Source organism: Ambystoma mexicanum, chromosome 6q (genome assembly GCF_040938575.1).
Source record: "Ambystoma mexicanum isolate Mex_15411 chromosome 6q, UKY_AmexF1_1, whole genome shotgun sequence".
In the NCBI taxonomy this organism is placed as follows: Eukaryota; Metazoa; Chordata; class Amphibia; order Caudata; family Ambystomatidae; genus Ambystoma; species Ambystoma mexicanum.
The window spans coordinates 1,637,436,412-1,637,455,903 of NC_090937.1; the positions used below are offsets into that span (position 1 = coordinate 1,637,436,412).

Consider the following 19,492-nt stretch of genomic DNA (forward strand, 5'->3'; position numbering starts at 1 on the left):
AGGCTACGATCAGGTCGCATCTGATGTCCTTGCAGCAAGGCCTGGCTCAGCTTGGATCTGACAGCATTGCAGCAAGGATGAGCTCACAGGCATCTGACAGCATTGCAGCAAGACTGGGCTCAGGTTGCACCTGACAGCACTGCAGCAAGACTGGGCTCAGGTTGCACCTGACAGCACTGCAGCAATACTGGGCTCAGGTTGCATCTGGCAGTATTGCAGCAAGACTGGGCTCATGTTGCGTCTGGCATTGCTGCAAGGCTACGATCAGGTCGCATCTGATGTCCTTGCAGCAAGGCCTGGCTCAGCTTGGATCTGACAGCATTGCAGCAAGGATGAGCTCACAGGCATCTGACAGCATTGCCTTGGTGTGCAGAGGACTAGAATCAGGAATGTGCTGCCACACTCAGTCCAGGCAACCTGACCAATGAAAGGGCCGAGATGATGTGTACAGGCTGGGGCACCTTGGAACCAGTGTACATATAACAGACCTGATTCGGAATGCCTGTTAAGTGAATTGCTAGCTATGATTGATAGCTTCCAGGCTGTCCTCAGCACCTATAGAAGTGGGGTCACAGCCTCTGAAAGCAGGAAGAGGACATGCGCACTCATTGCTGTCTATTGGCTGAAGTTCAAGAACACAAATATAAGGGTGAAGTGGATCTAGGATCAGAAGCACAAGTGGGAAAATAAACAAAGTCAGTTCTGGTTGTAGCAATCAGTAACTGCGCAGTGCGCCAGTCATTTCATGTACACAGGCTACCCCTACAATGGCTACTGCATTGCTACTAGTTCTGGGCGTAACCAAAACATGACCCCACCCTGTGGATGAACCCATGACGCCACATGCAGTCTAAACAACCAGAAACCAAAACTGTTATGGACCAATGGCAAGCATGCTATGCTTCAATGAGCATCGGAGTTACCTTAAGGTAATTTCACGGTGTGGAGGTATAGCCCATCACTCACATTTGGGAGTAATATCAGCCTGGAGGTTTCTGGTGTCTTTGCATTTTTCTTTTGGGAGTATTTGCTGATGAATAGATGCTTAAGTCTCTTTTTCTGTTTTTTATAACACATTTTCATTTAGTTGTTTTGAAGCTTATTAATAACTTGACATAATACACTTCCTGTCAATATCAGTCACACAATTTCAACTGATACAACAACACTCGCCTCCCAGTCGGTCTCTGGTAGCTGAATATAACACTAAAGGCCTCATTATACGTATGCCGGACCAGAAAACATACTGGTAATTCGGGCATCTTTTCCAGACTGGCACACTTCAAGTTTACTGGCAGAGGCCACGGATCTCCTGGCAGGCCTGTCCTGCCGGAAGTTAAGGCACCCTACCGGCATATAAGTGCCTGAATCACAGGCACCATTACTAACGGTGCTGGTGAGTCAGGAAATGACCAGCTCTCCGCCAACGGCATATATACCAGCCCTCCCGATTTAGGCGGGAGACTTCCGATTTTGAGGTGAAAAATATTGTTATTTTTCACAGTCTCCCACCTAAAATAACTGTAGCTCCAATGCATTCCTATGGGGAAATATGCGTCTCCAAATTTCGCTGTGGAAATCTCCCTCCATGGTGCATCTGAATGTTGGCATGTATGCGACGGTAATATCCCAGTAATACCGGGCTATTGGGCGGTGTAGACGGTAAGGCAGGTTTGACGGTATCCCACCAGAATTACTGGTGGGACGCCAGCAAACCTATAATGAGGGCCTAAGTCTCTTTTTCATGATTGCTCGAGCAGTTACGCTTCTATAGCATGCTGCTTGCACACGCTACCTGGGATGGAATGTGGGATGCCAAGGCACCTGGAGTGCTCTGAGGTTCCATACATTCTTATCGTTCATTCATTGCGGCGATGGCGCCAATACTTGGACTTTCTTTCTGATCACAGAGTTATTGCTGTTTCCATGACGTTTGTTTCTGCATGTTAGCAGCGTGCTCCGGTCACAGTGACTCTCTTCCTACAGCACATGTTAGTTCTGTTCCGACGGATGCAAACAGAATAGTTGTATCTGAAGCATATGTTTGACTGATCCAGCAACGCTGCCTTGGAGTATCCGTCCGCGATGTCACTTGTGTCCTCCTTGATAAGCGCCGTCCGCATGGGCGGGCCTAGCTTTGCAATTTGGGAATTCCTTTTCTGGCGTCTGTGAGATGCGCTGTGTAACATGTATGATGCTTGCATTGCAGGAAACGTCAGTTCAATAAGTTTAATTGGGTCTTTAATGCTGCATATATTTGATGTGATATTGTAAATGAATGGACATCTTTTGCCACCAATGAAGATTCAAGTATGTACTGTTTGTTCTGATGGTATGATAACTCACCTGTTTTGTATGCTTGGGATTAAAACAGTGCGTAGTGACTGATACAGCTTTTACAGCGTTACAGTTAAAGCATTAACTAGTGGGTTTACTTGTTCATAAAAAAAAAGTCAATGCTTGATTCATTGCATTTGATCGTTTTATGGAAAGCATGTATTGTGTGTTTGCGTCTCTGTGGTCTTTGGGTGGCGGGAAACCCACTGGCGGATGCTTCTCGGCGCGTCGATGGTCAGGCCTTCTCCAGCAGGATACGGCGGCAACAATGCGGACGAGAGCATCCTTGGATCAATTAAGTTCTTAGGCAAGGGGAACACGGCGGCTCCAGTCGGCGACGTCGGTCGTCGACAGTGGCGGACAACAGTCCGGGCGCTTCTCCTTGGAGTTCCACAGCAGTCCTCGTATCGGGGCGGCAGCCTGTCGAAGGTCTGTCTACCAGGGAGCTTAGACAAAGATCAGCTGTGCACGATGGTCCCTCATAGCTCAGGAAGAGGGCGCCTTACCAGGTCCTCTCTGGGTCAGTTCTTGAAGCACAGCAGCTTTCAAATTGTGAAGGAGAGCAACCACAATTCTTCTCGTCCAGCGGGGCTTCAGGATCAAGCTTCAGTTACTCCAGTTACTCGTCGTAGTGGACTTCAGCTTCTGAACACGATTCCTAGCAGTGAGAGGTCCCCAGATATACTGTTGATCACCCATTCATTCCGCTGGGTCACACTCAAGCATCCAATCACGACTACGGGCATTCATGCAGGCAGGCAGCCTATCAGGCACACGAGGTATTCAGGCCATTCACTTCTCTCCAGACACTCACAACAAGTTATGTGTATTGGGACAAGTACCAAGCCATTCAACACTCCAAGCTGCATTCATACCGGTTTCGGGCAGGGCTGTCTCAACCATTGTGTCAACCACCAGATACTAAACAGCCACCACGTAGAATGTATATTCGTCACACACTCCATTCACCCAGGTCCCACCCATAGGCGTACCCACAACATACGGTTGTTGAGAAGGCTCCAGCCAGTCTGGTCGGACTTCCCCACGCTACCATATATTGAACTTCCACCCAACAGCCAGTTAGGGGGAAGGGACAGAGGCAGGGCTTCCTGGGACTTCGGGAAGAGCAAGGTAACAGGTGATGGAAGGCAACAGGCCATGGGGGACATTTTGTCTCCATCAGGAATCTACCGATTCCAATGACAGGGCCTGGGCATCCCAAAATGGAGGACGCTCAGGGCACCAGTCATTTCAGCACAGAGCTGCCACCAGCCTGTACCCTGCTCTGTGGGTCACACACAGGTGCCCAAAAACATACACTAGGGGCACAGGGTTGCACCCCTACCCATGGATGCCATAATGGTATCCCATGGGTCTGTTCACCAAACCAAAAGAGAGAGAGCTGCTCCGCCAGGAGTCCCACATGAACTTGTGCGTGGAAAACACGACAGAACACACGATAAAAAGCAGTAAAGGACAAGGATACGGAGGCCCTGTTCCTCCGATGCATTTCCAGCATCACAGTCGCCCCCCACCCAGACTGGGGTGCAGGGTGCCTAATCTCCCACAGGATAGACACCCTCATCCAGACGGTCAACATACCTTCTGGAAAGGCCATCTGCACTATCGTGACTCTTCCCTAGTCTGTGCTCAATGGTAAAGTCTAGTCCTTGCAGACTAATGGACCACCTGAGCAGTTTCGGGTTTTCACCCTTCATCTGCATAAGCCACTTCAGGGGCTTATGATCGGTTTGGACCTTGAAGGTAGACCCGGTAAGGTAGGGTCTAAAACGCCTAAGGCTCCAAACACTACTAAAACACTCCTTTTCAACAGTAGCCCACCTAAATTCCCTACCCTTAAGTTGTCTACTGGTGAATATGATTGGATGTTCTCTTCGTTTGTCATCTAACTGGGACTAGACAGCTCCAATTCCGGTGTCGCAGGCATCAGTTTGAACGATAAAGGGCTTGCTGTAATCAGGCGCACACAGCACGGGTGCCCGACACAGACTTCCTTTCAAGCCATCAAAGGCCCTCTGACAGCCTTCAGTCCAATTAACCTTCCTAGGTTGTTTGGGCGAAGTCAACGCTGTCAGGGGTGCAGCTATGGTTCCATAGTCTGCCATGAAATTGCGATAATACCCAGTGAGGCCCAGAAAGGCTCTCACTTGGGTTTGAGTAGTGGGAGTCTCCCAGTCATGTACATCCTGTACTTTACTGGGGAGAGGTTGGATTTGACTCCCTCCTACCTCATGACCAAGATAGGTGACTTTCCCTTGAGCTATCTGGCACTTGGTGGCCTTGATAGTGAGGTTAGCCCTTTTTAACACCTGCAACACTTTATCCAGATGAGTCAAATGCTCTTCCCAGGTGGAACTGTAGACGGCAATGTTGTCTAAGTAAGCCACACAAAAGGCTTCTAGCCCACTGAGCGCATGGTTGACTAATCTCTGCAAAGTGGCAGGGGCGTTCTTCAGCCCGAAAGGCATGACTCTAAACTGGTAGAGTCCCTCTGGTGTTGAGAACGCCGTCTTTTCCTTGGCATGGTCCATCAGAGCTATTTGCCAATAGCCTGAGGTAAGGTCGAAGGTGCTCACAAATTTGGCAGCACCTATGGTGTCCATGAGCTCATCAGCCCGGGGCAAATGGTGCGTGTCGGTTTTGGTGATGGCATTGAGTCCTCGGTAGTCCACACAGAACCTCCAATCCTTGGTACCTGCCTGGGAACTTGCCTTGGGGACAAGGACCACGGGACTGGACCAGGGACTGGTTGAGGGTTCAATAACACCCAGATCCAACATCTTGGTGACCTCAGCCTGTAAGTGGTACTTGACGGTATCTGACATACGGTAGCACCTGCTTTTGACAGGCACACTGTCACCAGTGTCAATCTCGTGCCTACACCACGGGGTAAGGTCCTGCAGGCCTTCTGCTGCTCTGTCGTCAGATCGGGAGAGAGATGTACTCGCCTCCACTGAGCCATCCTGAGGGTTGCTATGCAGCAAATCAGGAAGGGGCTCACTCTCATCCTCTTCTTGCCCTGAAGCTAGCAAGAGACATGAGACTTCGGCCCGCCTGTGGAAAGGCTTGAGCCTGTTAACATGGAATATCTGAGGGGCTACACCAGAGGCTCCCATGTCAACCAGATAATTTACCTCGCCCATCTTGGAGATTACCCTGAAGCGTCCAGTCCACTTATCTGCCAAAGCCCGAGGCTTGGTAGGCTCCATCACGAGGACCTCCTGTCCCGGAGTCCAATCCACTTGCGATGCTTTAAGGTCATGCCAGTACTTATGCAATTCCTGGCTGGCCTTAAGATTCGCTGTTGCTTGACCCATCATCTGTGTCATCCTCTGTCTGAGGCCTAACACATAGTCCCCCACTTGCTTGGCGGGACCTGGGTGGGTTTCCTCAAAACCTTCTCGGATCAAGGCGAGGGGCCCCCTCACAGGGTGTCCAAAGAGTAACTCAAAGGGGCTGAAACCAACACCCTCTTGAGGTACCTCTCGGTAAGCAAACAGCAGGCATGACAGGAGAAGATCCCACTTCTTCCTGAGGGGCTCTTCCAAAGCGCCTAACATGCCCTTGAGAGTTTTGTTAAATCTCTCAACCAAACCGTTGGTCGGGTGGTAAGAGGTGGAGATTTTGTAAGTTACTCCGCATTCTTTGCACATGGTTTTCATGTAACTCGACATGAAGTTGGATCCTCTATCAGAAACAACCTCCTTAGGGAATCCAACACGGGTGAAAATGCCCAGGAAAGCCCAGGTAACCATCTTGGCCGTAACCGTCCGAAGGGGTATAGCCTCAGGGTACCTGGTGGCATGATCTACCAAGACTAGGATGAATCGATGTCCACCCGACGGTCAAGGGGGCCGACGATGTCGATGCCCACCCTCTCAAACGGTGTGCCAACCACTAGCAACGGTTGCAGTGGGGCGATGACTCTGCCTCCAGTCTTGCCAGACAACTGACAAGTTGGGCAGGTCCTGCAGTGGAACTCCACTTCTACTCCCATCTTTGGCCAGTAGAAATGGACAGAGAGCCTCTGCTTAGTCTTCTTGGTACCAAGATGACCAGCCAAGGGCACCTCATGCGCCAACTGCAGCAGGAAGGGCCTGTAAACCTGGGGTACCACCAACCTCTTGAGGGCACCAGGTTCAGGCTTAGTGGGCTCACTAACGAGGAGCTCACCCTCCCAATAAATCCAAAATGTTCTAGGCACTTCTCCTTGTGCCTGGGACAGGGCCTGTGTCCTCAGACCCTCGAGAGAGTGGCACTCTCTCTGTCCCTTACAGAAGACCGATCCGGAGGGTCCCCCTTCAGCCAACAAGCATTGAAGGTCGGGATGATCCTCTGCGTTAAGAGCCTCTCCCACAGGAAAGTCTTCTGGCTCAATCCCACAGGAGTTGAGACGGGATTTACCACTGGACCCAGCCCGTCCAGAGCATGGATCCCAATGGGTGCTGTTGGAACAGCAGGAGGAGTAATAGCTCCCTCCACAGAGGCAGCCTTCTTACTCCTCTGTTTCTTTTGTGCTTTGGGTTTCCCCGTCGGCAAGGATACCGGGCTCGCAGCCGGACCCTGTGTGACCTGCGATTGGGTGACTGCCACAGCAGCCATGGGTAGACCATCCGTGATCATCTCCAATTCGACCAAATCGTTTCCCAACAAAATGTTTGCAGTTGTCCTGAATCAGGACTGGAAGCTTTGCTGTCTTGTCTCCAATCGTAATGTTGACTAAGGCTACAGGTGATAATTTGGGAGGCCCACCAGCTAACCTGGTGGTTCTCAGAGGAGCACCTACATAGTCCTCTGGCTTGAGCAGGGTCCTGTCCACCACTGTCATGCTTGCCCCAGTGTCTCTCAAACCAGTAGAAGGCTGGCCATTCAAGAGGACACTTCTCAAAAACCTACGAGTGTTCTGCGGGATAGTCACCAGTACTTCTGCATACTGGTCCCAGGCCCCAAGGGACACTAAGGAAATCTCCACGGGAGCACCGAAGGTGATCCCGGTAGAGGAGTGGAGGACGGTGGCCTCCACCTCAGGTACGGAGGAAGGGATAGGTCAGGCTGACAGCCTGGACTCCAAGTGCCTTACCCTTACACTTGGGGGTCACCCCTTCGGTGATCCAGACCCCCACAATCCCAGCATGTGCCGGGCATGTGGGGTACGGTACTGGAACCTCTGGGACCCTGCTTTACAGCAGGCGGACCACTACTCTTACTTCCGCCCACAACAGACTTATCCCACTAGGTTTTTGGGTCTTCAGAGAGGAAGGTTTTGGTTTACCCGACTGTGATTGCTTTTGGGACTCCTCAGCTTTCTGAGAGGCCCCCTTTTTTTTGTCCTTGTCCTTCCCACTGGAGTCCTTAGGGGACACCCAGTGGGAGACCCACTAGTCAGCCAACCTAGCCAGCTTAAAGGGGTCCAAAATGTTCTGGTCAGCAACATACTGATGCAGCTCTGGTGAACAGGCTTCTGAAAAATGCTCAAAAAACAAGAGGTGAGACAATTCAACAAACGTTTTCACTTTGTAACCATCAATCCACCCCATCATGTTCATGTGTGCAGCACTCACCCAGTCAACCCAAGACACATTCTCTCGTTTCTTAAAATCCCTGAACTGTTTAAGATATTGGGTAGGTGTTTTGCCAAACTTGGCGATTAAGGCAGACTTCATGCACTCACACTGACCCCTTTCTTCCACACTCAGTTTCAGAATACAGTCATATCCAGTTTGAGGCACTCTGCTTAACAAACACTTAGCCCAATCTCTCTTATCAATGTCGTGAATTGCACAAGCCATTTCAAACGCTTCAATCCATTGGAGGATATCAGAACCCTCCGCATACACACCAACCAAATCTTTCATAAACTTGGTTGGTGGGGACCTGACACTCTCACTCGAGCTTTCTCTAGCTGGATTCGCTGACATTCAGTGTCCCAGTTCTTGAGTTCAAGGTCCTTATCTTTGAGTTCAAGATCCCTATCTTTTACCTTAAGATCCTGGTTCTTGAACTCCACTTGCTGTGCCAACTCCTCTTTCTTAAACTCAGCATCTAGTTCCAACTTGCGATATTCAAATGCTAACTTCATCCTCAATAACTCAAGCTCTAAAGAATTGCTGGGGTTCGTGACAGAGGCAGCAGGAATGGTGGCATTCTCAGAATCAGTTTCGGCGACAACCCCCGGGGTAGAGTCCTCATTGGTTGCAACCCCCCCTTCAAGAGTTTCACAATCGATCTGGTAGTCCACCAGGGCAGCTATCAGCTCAGCCCTAGACTTATCCACAAAGTCTAATTCCCTGGCTTCACAAGCACTCTGGAGAGCCTTTAAGCTCATCCGTGTCAATTTACCATTCGCAATAGATTCCATTGCTTGTAATGCAGTTATCCTGTACACGACTAAACCTTAATTTAAGAAAGTGCAGATATCCTTCGTAAGTGGCACGGTTATACACTGAGTCTTAAAACCATAAGTATCCCACCGCTGCCACCAGCTGTCAAGACCGGAGGGGGGGGTCTGCACGTCCGCTTTCTATATGGCAGAGGAGAGGCACAGAGGTCCCCTGCCAAGATTCTCTATTATTGGTATCCTGGTCGAGCAATCAAGGCCTAGCTTCTCAGGAGGTGATGCAAGCTGATTCTTAAGTACAGTGTAGTCCCCAAGCACCCACGAAGGAATGTCTGCACACTGTATCGGTTAAAACACAGTCTTCATATAATTAATATTCAAAGTCATATACACAATCACGATAACTTACTTTGTGCTCCAAAAATCAACAATGGTAAATATGTACAATTCTAAAGTGGTACCACTAACGATACTCGATCTTATTAAAGTGCATACGGTCAGAATGGCACACAGAACAAAATAAAGAGGAAACCAGCAGTAGAGAGAGGAAGGAAAGCAAGGTGGTTGAGCAATAGGCAGTATACTGGTCCCGCTACCTAGACACAGTTCTGTGTGGAGATCCCCCCACCTGGGCAACCTGTAGAAGAAAGATACAAGCCCAGTCCATATATTGTTCACACTAGACTTTCCAATAGTTCTGCAACCCCAAAGTACCTGGCATTGTAGCATTCCTCGTCGGGGAAATCGACAACCCTTCTTGAGTGTCCTCCCTTTCAGCAGGAGTCACGGGTCGTCGAACGTCCGACGGAGAACAGGTCGAGCTACGACGGTGAAGTGGCTGCGTCATTCCTAGCGGTGCTCATTGACGGGGAAGCGTAAACGTCCTGCCAGGAGTCTTCCTGGTGGGGCACCTCAGTGTCGATAGTTCTGGACCACAAAGAGTTGAAGAACTGTGGCCCAGCAAGGGCGTCGAGTCGTCGGCGTCTCTGTGGTCTTTGGGTGGCGGGAAACCCACCGGCGGATGCTCCTCGGCACGTCGACGGTCAAGCCTTCTCCAGCAAGATATGGCGGCGACGTTGTGGACGAGAGCGTCCTTGGATCAATGAAGTTCTTAGGCAATGGGAGCACAGCGTCTCCAGTCGGCGAACAACAGTCCGGGCGCTTCTCCTTGGAGTTCCGCAGCAGTCCCCGTATCGGGTCGGCAGCCTGTCGAAAGTCTGTCTACCAGGGAGCTTAGGCAAAGATCAGCTGTGCACGATGGTCCATCGTAACTCGGGAAGAGGGCTCCTTACCAGGTCCTCTTTGGGTCAGTTCTTGAAGCACAGCAGCTTTCAGATTGTGAAGGAGAGCCACAGCAATTCTTCTCGTCCAGCGGGGCTTCAGGATCAAGCTTCAGTTACTCCAGTTACTCGTCGTAGTGGACTTCAGCTTCTGTACATGATTCCTAGCAGTGAGAGGTCCCCAGATATACTGTTGATCTCCCATTCATTCCACTGGGTCACACTCAAGCATCCAATCACGACTATGGGCATTCATGCAGGCAGGCAGCCAATCAGGCACACGAGGTATTCAGGCCATTCACTTCTCTCCAGACACTCACAACAAGTTATGTGTATTTGGACAAGTACCGAGCCATTCAACACTCCAAGCTGCATTCATACCGGTTTTGGGCAGGGCTGTCTCAACCATTGTGTCAACCACCAGATACTAGACAGCCACCACGTAGAATGTATATTCGTCACACACTCATTAACCCAGGTCCCACCCATAGGCGTACCCACAACATACGGTCGTTGAGAAAGCTCCAGCCAGTCTGGTCGGCACTTCCCCCACACTACCATATACGGAACTTCCACCCAACAGCCAGTCAGGGGGAAGGGACAGAGGCAGGGCTTCCCGGGACTTCAGGAAGATCAAGTTAACAGGTGATGGAAGGCAAGAGGCCATGGGGGCCATTTTGTCTCCATCAGGAATCTACCGATTCCAATGACAGGGCCTGGGCATCCCAAAATGGAGGACGCTCAGGGCACCAGTCATTTCAGCACGGAGCTGCACCAGCCCGTACCCTGCTCTGAATCTACACTTTTTCCATAACTTTATGGACACATGATGGGCAATTTCACCTGCGTTTTACTCATCACATTGTAGAAAACTGCATGGAGGGGACCTTTTGCACTTATATACAAACGTGAATGGGCCCATGTAGTGCAATTTTTTATTTGTTTATGGTGAGCCTCCTTGTATATTTTCAAAATTGATATTAATCTATGTAATAAGTAACAGTGCTTGTGTATTATTTCTCTCTTAATGGCCGTGTCTTGGGTAATATGGGCTGTCTGCTGCTCTTTTGATGTAAAGTTATCAGGATTTTCTATTTTCCAGGTGTGAAAGTGTAAAGTTTCGCGACCCCGCAAAAGCTATTCTGAAACCTGAGGAAGCAATGAGGAATTATAAAGGTACTTTTTTAATTAAAACATTTGAAGTCTCAAGATTGGCTTTGTCATTGTGTGCGTCCATCACCAGTTCCAGCTGATAACTTGCTGTATAGTCCATGCATATAGAACACGTGTATCCCTCTTTGCATCTTTCTCTTGTATGTAGATATCTTATCTTCCTGTGCATATCTTCTTGTATGAACTCACTATACTCTTATGCTTCACTGACCAGAGGAACTGTTTGCATATCCCTCATGCCTGTACATTCCGCGTGCTATTCTATATTGTATATATTTGTATCACACCAGAGCCCTACCCGCATGTTTACTGTAAACTGGTAGAGTTTTCTATTCCATGTATGTAATCGTAAATTTTAACTTTGCCTCCTATGATATGCGCCCAGATGCCCTTGGGCCCGGCGCGCTATATAAATAAACAAAATACAAATGCAAACTCTAAGATAAGGAATTAAAAAGCTTTGTCTCATCTTGCTTTCTTGCGTGGCTTTTTGTGATTGGCTAGTAACATGGGAAAGCTCCTCGTGAACATTGGACCGATTCCCAAAAACAGCACCCAGTGAATGCATCGCTTCAAGGCTTGGAGGCCGAGAGGTGCCACTTGGCGGCTCTCTGTGGATTTCCACTTAGAACTGCCATTTTTTTTTATTTTCCTTGCCCTCGTTTCTCTTTTTGCGTTTATTTATTTATTTTTTGGTCTTTTTTGTGTTTTGTGGTTTTAATGTCCCTTTTCTTAGACAGAATTGTTAGCATCCTTTTCTGGCATGTTTCCATGGGGTAATGGCGGTGTGGTAGGAAGCTGAGATCGCGGTCAGAGAGTAGCTGGCGAAGGAGAGGCAGGATAATAATAGCATCATCATATATGCTATTTGAAGTTTTGCTTTGACCTCTAAAACTCCTAGTAGGGTTACTGGGATGTCTGGGGACCAGGCAGCACCACAGGGGTTTCCTTGATGACCGTAAGTGAAGGGGTGCTGTTCTATGCAGCATAGATGGTGTTAATTGCGCAATGCCTCGGTACTCCGAGTCTTACACACAAGAAGACTTTACATCGAGGGCCCTTGTAGAGGGGTTTGAACACATAAACACTAGGGAGTTTAAGAGGGATACTATGACTAGCATCATGGACGTTTCATCATTTTAGGTAGCCTGCAAAGCTTTTTTTTGTGCAATGTATGCTGAGTTTGCAAGAAGAACTCCAGCGAAGATGTTTACATGTACAGCATTTTAGGGAAAGTTAAACATCTGAGATCATGAAAGGGGGGGGGCGGGGGTGTGAGAGCTGTCAGCAAGCTTTGATGTGTATAAACCGTCCATAAATCCGTCCTTGAAATGTACTAAGCATTCCAACCTATCCTCTATCCTAATTCTCCTTGACCTGTCTGTTTACTTTGACACTGTCAATGACTCTGACGTTCTTTATACTCTTTCTTTCGTGATCAAGACCTTGCCTGGATTGAATCCCACCTTGCACCTCGCAAATTCTCTGTCTCCTGGAGCAACAACACATCTTAAATCACTCCTCTAACTGTTGGTGCTCCACAAGGCTCTACCTTGAGTTTGCGCCGCTTTACACTCTGCACCTCTGCTGTTGGGGCACTAATCTCCCCCTTTGGGTTCTCGTACAAACGGGTGACACCCAAATCTTCTCTTTTCCTGAACTCTCCTCTAATCTCACTATCAAGATGTCCAACTGTCTCTCTGCAAATTAATGAATTCTTTAGTGACTCAGATTTCTCCATTAACAAATACACTAATTACAATAATTAATAAAATCAAGAGCATCAAACATTATACAAATTGATTTAAAAACATCACCCTTTTAACAATCTTAAAATCAACCAAACACACCCCCAGCCATCTGAGCACAGCCCGCCCATATTAGTTTAGTTTATAAATGTGTACCATGCCTCAGTGGTCCACGGTGAGATGGCTCACACAGAAAAGAAAAAACATATGGACAAGACATAACTGGGGTGAACACCCATCAGTAACAACGATACTGTCTGCAGATAAACATGATCTGAACATGAACGTCTTCAAGCACCGTTTGAACAGTTCTTTGGATTCGATTTTCCTGAGATCTGGTGGAATCGAGTTCCAAGCTATAGGGGCTGCTGCAAAAAATGTGCCTTTAATGACCTTGGTCAACGTAGTCCTGGGCACCACAAGGAGATTGTCCTTAGATCTCAAGGACCTAATCTCAGGTCTTTTTCTTAGATTTTTCCGAAAGGTAATAACTTCTGACACATGCGCTCTTCTGTGAAGACCTACCACAGCTCTGACCACACTGTTGTGTATAATTTGCAGCCTGGCGCAGTCCTCGTTGCTAATGCTAACCAATAAGTAGTCAATGTTGTGCCTACGATGGCTCTGGTACTGTCGCGCAGCTCTTTTCCATCAAGAAAGGGCGTACGGGGGACAGAAGTTTGATATAGTACGCTGAGGTAGAGATAAGATTATTCACTTGAGCCTGCATATTTAAAGGGTGATCTAAAATAACTCCCAAGGTCTTAACTTTCTGTTGAGTTGAGATTCTGTAGCCAGCCAGCTGTATATGTTGATATCCTGGGTCTATCTTCAGAATTCTTCTTGGGGAGCCCGCTACCATTAATTTGGTCTTTACATAATGTAGTGCCAATCCATTCTGTATCATCCATGTCTGAATCACGTTATATGCCTAATTAATCTTGACGACATCGTCTGTGTATGCTCCAGAGAGGGGAATTACGCATTGGTTGTCATCCGCCTAGTTAGTAAATTGAATTCCCCTCTCCTCGAGCAGACTGACTAGAGGGACAGTAAATATATTATACAAGGAAGGAGAGAGACAGGTCCCCTGTGGGAGCCCGTAGAGTAAGCGTTCTGGGTCGGTCTCCATATCCCCGCTGCGGACTCACTTGTCCCTCATCCAGAAAGGATTTAACCCATGCTGCAGCTTCAAATGAGAAGTTTGCGACACTTTGCAATCTGTCGATCAAAAGGGGATGATCGACAAAGTCGGATATATAACCCTGTCAAAACAACAAAAAACGAATTTGACTAAGTTGTCAAATGTCTTGCGTTGCGTTGCAAAGAAAGGCCGCTCTCGCATAGATTTACAGTTTAAAAATAAAATTCATGTTAGAACAATTCATAATACAGTGCAGAGCTGCCTCACAGTCCCTAATGTTATTCGTGGTAAATAAGGGCCTCAGCAGATCCTTCCGCTCGCCCAAATACCACTTACAGATCAACAAGTCCTCAGACACAGCCAGACCACAAAGACACAGTTTCAAGAGGTCTCTCTCACCCCGGTTGGTACGAGCCTTCAGAGGGAGTACATTTAAACGAATCCTCAAAATAAGTCGTCGACAATTGGGTGATGGGATTTTACCCACATCTCCCTCAACTTCTGTGCTACCTCTCAGTGAAGCAAACATACTCAGTGAACCCAATGAGCAAGCTGCTCTCCAGTCCTCCTCCCGAGCCTCACAGAGTGCTCTCCTCGTAAAGCTAGCAAACTCGAATGAGTCAATGCACTCACAGCCTCAACCCCACAGTTCCTCAATATTTGATAACCTTCATAAAACCATCTGTACTCAGGACAGGGGGTGATCTGACTAATTCCTCAAAAATATATAGCATATTCGGGTTCTTGGGTTCTGCCTGGTGGATTTTCAGAAAAAAGGTACCAAACCTAATTCTGGCCAGTATCGCAAAGTTGGGCACCCCCAACTAAAAGCGAAGACAGTTTACTTCTTTAGGATCCCATTCTGAATGACCTCCAACTCATCACCCTTCAGTTGCCCCCAAAGTTCAATGATTCTGGTTGACTCTCCCTATAATCTTTACCCTTCCTCTTTTTTTTCGGTACCAACTACTGGTCTCATTTACCTGCAGTTAAACACTCCATCTCCTGCTATGGGTTGCTCCTCACCTGCTGCAGCACCGTTTCCATGTGAGCGCCCATTGTAATGGATTCCATCTATTTGGGTCCAGCATCCCTACAATGCCCACCTCGCCGCCATCACATTAAATGGCAATGCACTTATGGATCCTCTGCTGCTCCTACCTCTTGACCTCTTGCCGTTATTACACTACAGTCTATGCTGCTTATGCACTTTACATAGCTGTAACCACCAGACCTGACTATGGCAGCCTGTGCTGCATTTTGTACATAATCTAGCTGCAACTATCGGGTTTGACTATGGCAGCCTGTGCTGCATTTTGTACATAATCTAGCTGCAACTATCGGATTTGACTGTGGCATCCTGTGCTGCATTTTGTACATAATCTAGCTGCAACTATCGGATTTGACTGTGGCATGCTGTGCTGCATTTTGTACATAATCTAGCTGCAACTATCGGATTTGACTGTGGCATGCTGTGCTGCATTTTGTACATAATCTAGCTGCAACTATCGGATTTGACTATGGCATCCTGTGCTGCATTTTGTACATAATCTAGCTACAACTATCGGGTTTGACTATGGCAGCCTGTGCTGCATTTTTGCATTTACCCACCCCGTTACTATCTGACATGTCTATGGCAGCCTGTGCTGCATTTTTGCATTTACCCACCCCGTTACTATCTGACATGTCTATGGCAGCCTGTGCTGCATTTTTGCATTTACCCACCCCGTTACTATCTGACATGTCTATGGCAGCCTGTGCTGCATTTTTGCATTTACCCACCCCGTTACTATCTGACATATCTATGGCAGCTTGCGCTGCATTTGCATTAACTTATTTGTAACCCTTCACCTGGAACTCAGTAGTAGCCCCTGTACCATGAGGGGTAGCTCTGCCACTTATGTAACCTAAGCGCTAAGAGTACCATGTATGTAACAGCGCCCTGATGCCCAAAGGCTTGGCGTGCTTTATAAATGTCAAAATAAATACAATAAAGCTTTCCCTACCTTGCTTGTGTGCACCTCTAAGCACTTAATTCAACATACGCCCACCAACCCTGTGGTAAAATCTAACGAAACCCCCAGCCTAATCCGGGCTTTCTCCCTGACCATATCCAGATGCCTCATCCATTTCTCACTTCTTTCAAAGACTACACCCAGATAGCAGAAAGAGTCTGGCACTTTAATGTTCTCCCCGTTTAAAAACCCGGAAGTGTTGGTTTTGTTTTTACCTTTGCCAAACACCACAATTTTGGTTCTGCTTATGTTCAGGTTTAGCTTATTTGTTTGAAATATTTTGTGGCGTAATCAAGACTGAGCTGCAGCCCCCCAGGTGTCTGATCTATTAGAGCTGTAGCATCAGCATATAATAGGGTTGCGAAGGGCATCTTCCCTACAAATGGAGGGCAAACCTTCAACCCCAACAGTAAAGCGTTAAAAGTCTGCTAAAAATAAAATAAATAACAGTGGGCCCAGGGAACGGCCCTGTTTTACACCTCGGTTTGTAGGGAACTCCTTTGTGGGATGCCCCGCATTACTACCCCTGGCGGCTGCCACAGTGTTCGTGTAGCTTTTTAGAATCAGGTGAAGTAGTTCAGGTGGGACCTTCATGTCCAGTCAATTCTACCACATGGCCTCCCTGTTAACTGAGTCGAATACTTTCTCCAGGTCCAGAAAGGCCACGGAGAACCTACCCTCCCTCAGCAGACAAAACTTCTTAATTAAAAAATGTAAAATAAGACAGTGATCCATGGTTGAAAAACCGCTCCTAAACCGGGTGCAATATATGGTTAGCGCTCACCCACTCTTCCGCTCTGTTTTTAAGACATGTATAAAATTTGTGCTTGGAATGTGTAACAATGAAATGGGGCGATAACAGTCAGGATCATAAAAAGGGTATACCATCGTTTCATCGACACTCATTTTTATGACTGCCTTTTTTACGTGGAGCCTATTAGCTCTTTTTAAAAACGGGTATGACTGTGGCATTTTTCCAGGAGAGCGGGATAACACCAGAACAAGAGATCGCATTAAAAGGTTTAACCTAAATATTTGCCCACCAATCAGGACCCCATTTTAAATAATTTGACCACAGGCCATCCGGACGCCAGCCTTACCTGCCGGGATGGCCTTAACACATGCCAGTATCTCCTCTTTGGAGAAAACAACTTCTCCTGCACTACCGTCTACCCATGTGACCTCTCCTATGGCATCCGAATCAAACAGGACTACATCTTGCATTCGGGGATTACTCCTGTAACATTTTCCTTCAGAGGTTCAAATCCCCGAGCTACGAGCCTTCAAAAGAGCTTACAATCTTTTGAGGAAACAGCGAACTCCATATGGTCCCAATGCTTCAGCGTGTGCTCTCTCTTCTTCAGCCTGAACAGTTTTTTATAATCGTGCTTAAGGGCTCTCTGCCAATAATTAGTGAATGGTTTTGCACTCTCTAATGTTAAACTGTACCATAACAGAGGTGCTCTTCTTCCCTTCACAAAACGCTCTCTCATTATTCCCTCTGCCTATCCCGTTCCCACCCGGCACTCTCCCCTACTCTTCTTCAGCTAGAAACCTCAGCATCATCTATGACCCTTCTCACACCTTCTCTACTTTTATCTCCAAAACTGGAACATCAGCTCACCTCAACCTCATGAACATTACGAATATCAGGCACCTTCTGGCTTTCAACATCACAAAACATTTCTTAACCACTCTCGTCATCTCTAAACTGGACTATTGTGCCAGCATCCTCTTTGGTCTCACCAACTATGATTTCTGTGCTCTTGTCAAGTTCATCAGATTCACTCCCAGGACTCTTTGTATTCCCTCACTTCACACCTACTTCCTTGTACCTTCACCAGGCTGGATGGTTGACAATGCAAAACAGGGCCACATTTAAATGTCTTCTCTTGGTTCACAAATGTATCCATGGTAAGGCACCACTGTATCTATCCTCCTCTAGCCAACTCTACAACCCTTTTTGTAATCTCTGCTTTGCCTCCTCGGCTACCCTGGTGGTTCCTCGTCCTCCCTGTGCTTCATCTTGCTTCCCTCTTCTTGCTCAACTTGCATGGAATTCCCTTGACTCGAACATCCGAGAAACAGTCCCCACGGATTTATTCAAAATCAAACTATAGGCCTACCTCCTCGCCTCCGAGTTACCCTCTTAACCTACCACTCACCTGCCTGATAGCTAACATTTTCCCTCGCCTCTAACCTGCCTCAGTCCCTCACTTCCTCTGCCTCCACTGTAGCACTTATTGCATCCCTAACATAGCTGGCCATTCCGCCTACCTGCACTTAAAAATCTGCAATGTTCGTTGTCCTTGGTATGGTATGGCATGGAATGGTATTGTTTATGTATATTGCGCTCATACACATGCAAGTGTTTCATAGCGCTCAAGGACGATGGGAACATGGGGAAAAGACAAACGGTCGCTCAGAGCCCTTGAAATTCTGAGACAGTAATAGTCTGCACAGACAGAATAAGTGCGTAAAAAAGTACATTTAACAGTTTGGGAGACAGCAAATAGGCCCGACAGCGATTCTGCAGTTTTAAAAGTGCAATTAGGGGGTGAAGACAAGGGAGAACAGACAGACGATCCTCAGGCGCAGTGCGTACGGTTCGAGCAAGTGCTCATAGAGTCACAGGAAGGGGGAGGATCAAGTGCACCCAGTCGGTTGAGACTGGCGTAAGTGCAGAGAGAACTACTCTCTTGGGCTCATTTCTCAAGTGCATTGAGTGTGAGTGGGGCGTAGCACCCTGAGGTCAGTGCGAGGGAGGACTAGCGGGGGTGCCAGGGACCAGTGAGACTCGAGATACCCCCGGCAGCCAGTCAGCATGCTGTAAGGAAGAGGAGGGAGGGGAAAAAACAGGGAACTGGGTTAGCAGGGTAGAGGGCAAGATAAGGAAAGGAAGAAGAGGAAAGAAGAGGAGTTTCTGGAATTTTAGGAGATCCAGCTCAAGACGGAGGGCGGAAGGGAGGCTATTGCAGTGGGAGGCACCTACTGAGGATCAGGATCTCCCTCCAAACCTCTGCTTGGAGAACCGACTCACTTGCTGAAGGTTGGATGTAGATGAGCAGAGGTCTCGTGAGGGACAGTATTTAGGTAGGCAGCGTTGCAGGTAGGTAGGATCAAGGCCCCAGAAATCCTTGTGAACAATGCAAAGGGTCTTGAATTTGATCCTTCCAGTCACGGGGAGCCAGTGAAGGGATTTCAGCACCGGAGAGATGCGGTCCCTGGGCTTGAGGTCAAGGATAAGTCTGTTCTGTTCTGGATGAGTTGCAGAGGGCGCAGGGCAGAGGCAAGGAGATTGAGGAAGAGACGGTTGCAATAGTCCAGCCTGGAGAGAACCTGGACTCAGGAGACAGTGAGCCTCTGGGGAAAAATGAGAAAAGGTAGAGTACCTCTGAGGAGGTGAAGCTGATGGACTTTTTAGAGAAATCTGAAAT

The 19,492-nt window shown here is 47.9% G+C and overlaps 1 protein-coding gene across 2 annotated transcripts in view; it reads left to right on the forward strand.

Moving 5' to 3' along the window:
* The window catches only part of LOC138516929 (E3 ubiquitin-protein ligase TRIM39-like), a 158,750-nt gene that overhangs the window by 107,467 nt on the left and 31,791 nt on the right, over positions 1–19,492 (forward strand). For both annotated transcript variants that reach the window (XM_069632393.1, XM_069632394.1), the window contains exon 5: positions 11,078–11,151. In XM_069632393.1, the coding sequence (XP_069488494.1) occupies positions 11,078–11,151 (74 nt within the window). The remainder of the gene's footprint in view (positions 1–11,077; positions 11,152–19,492) is intronic.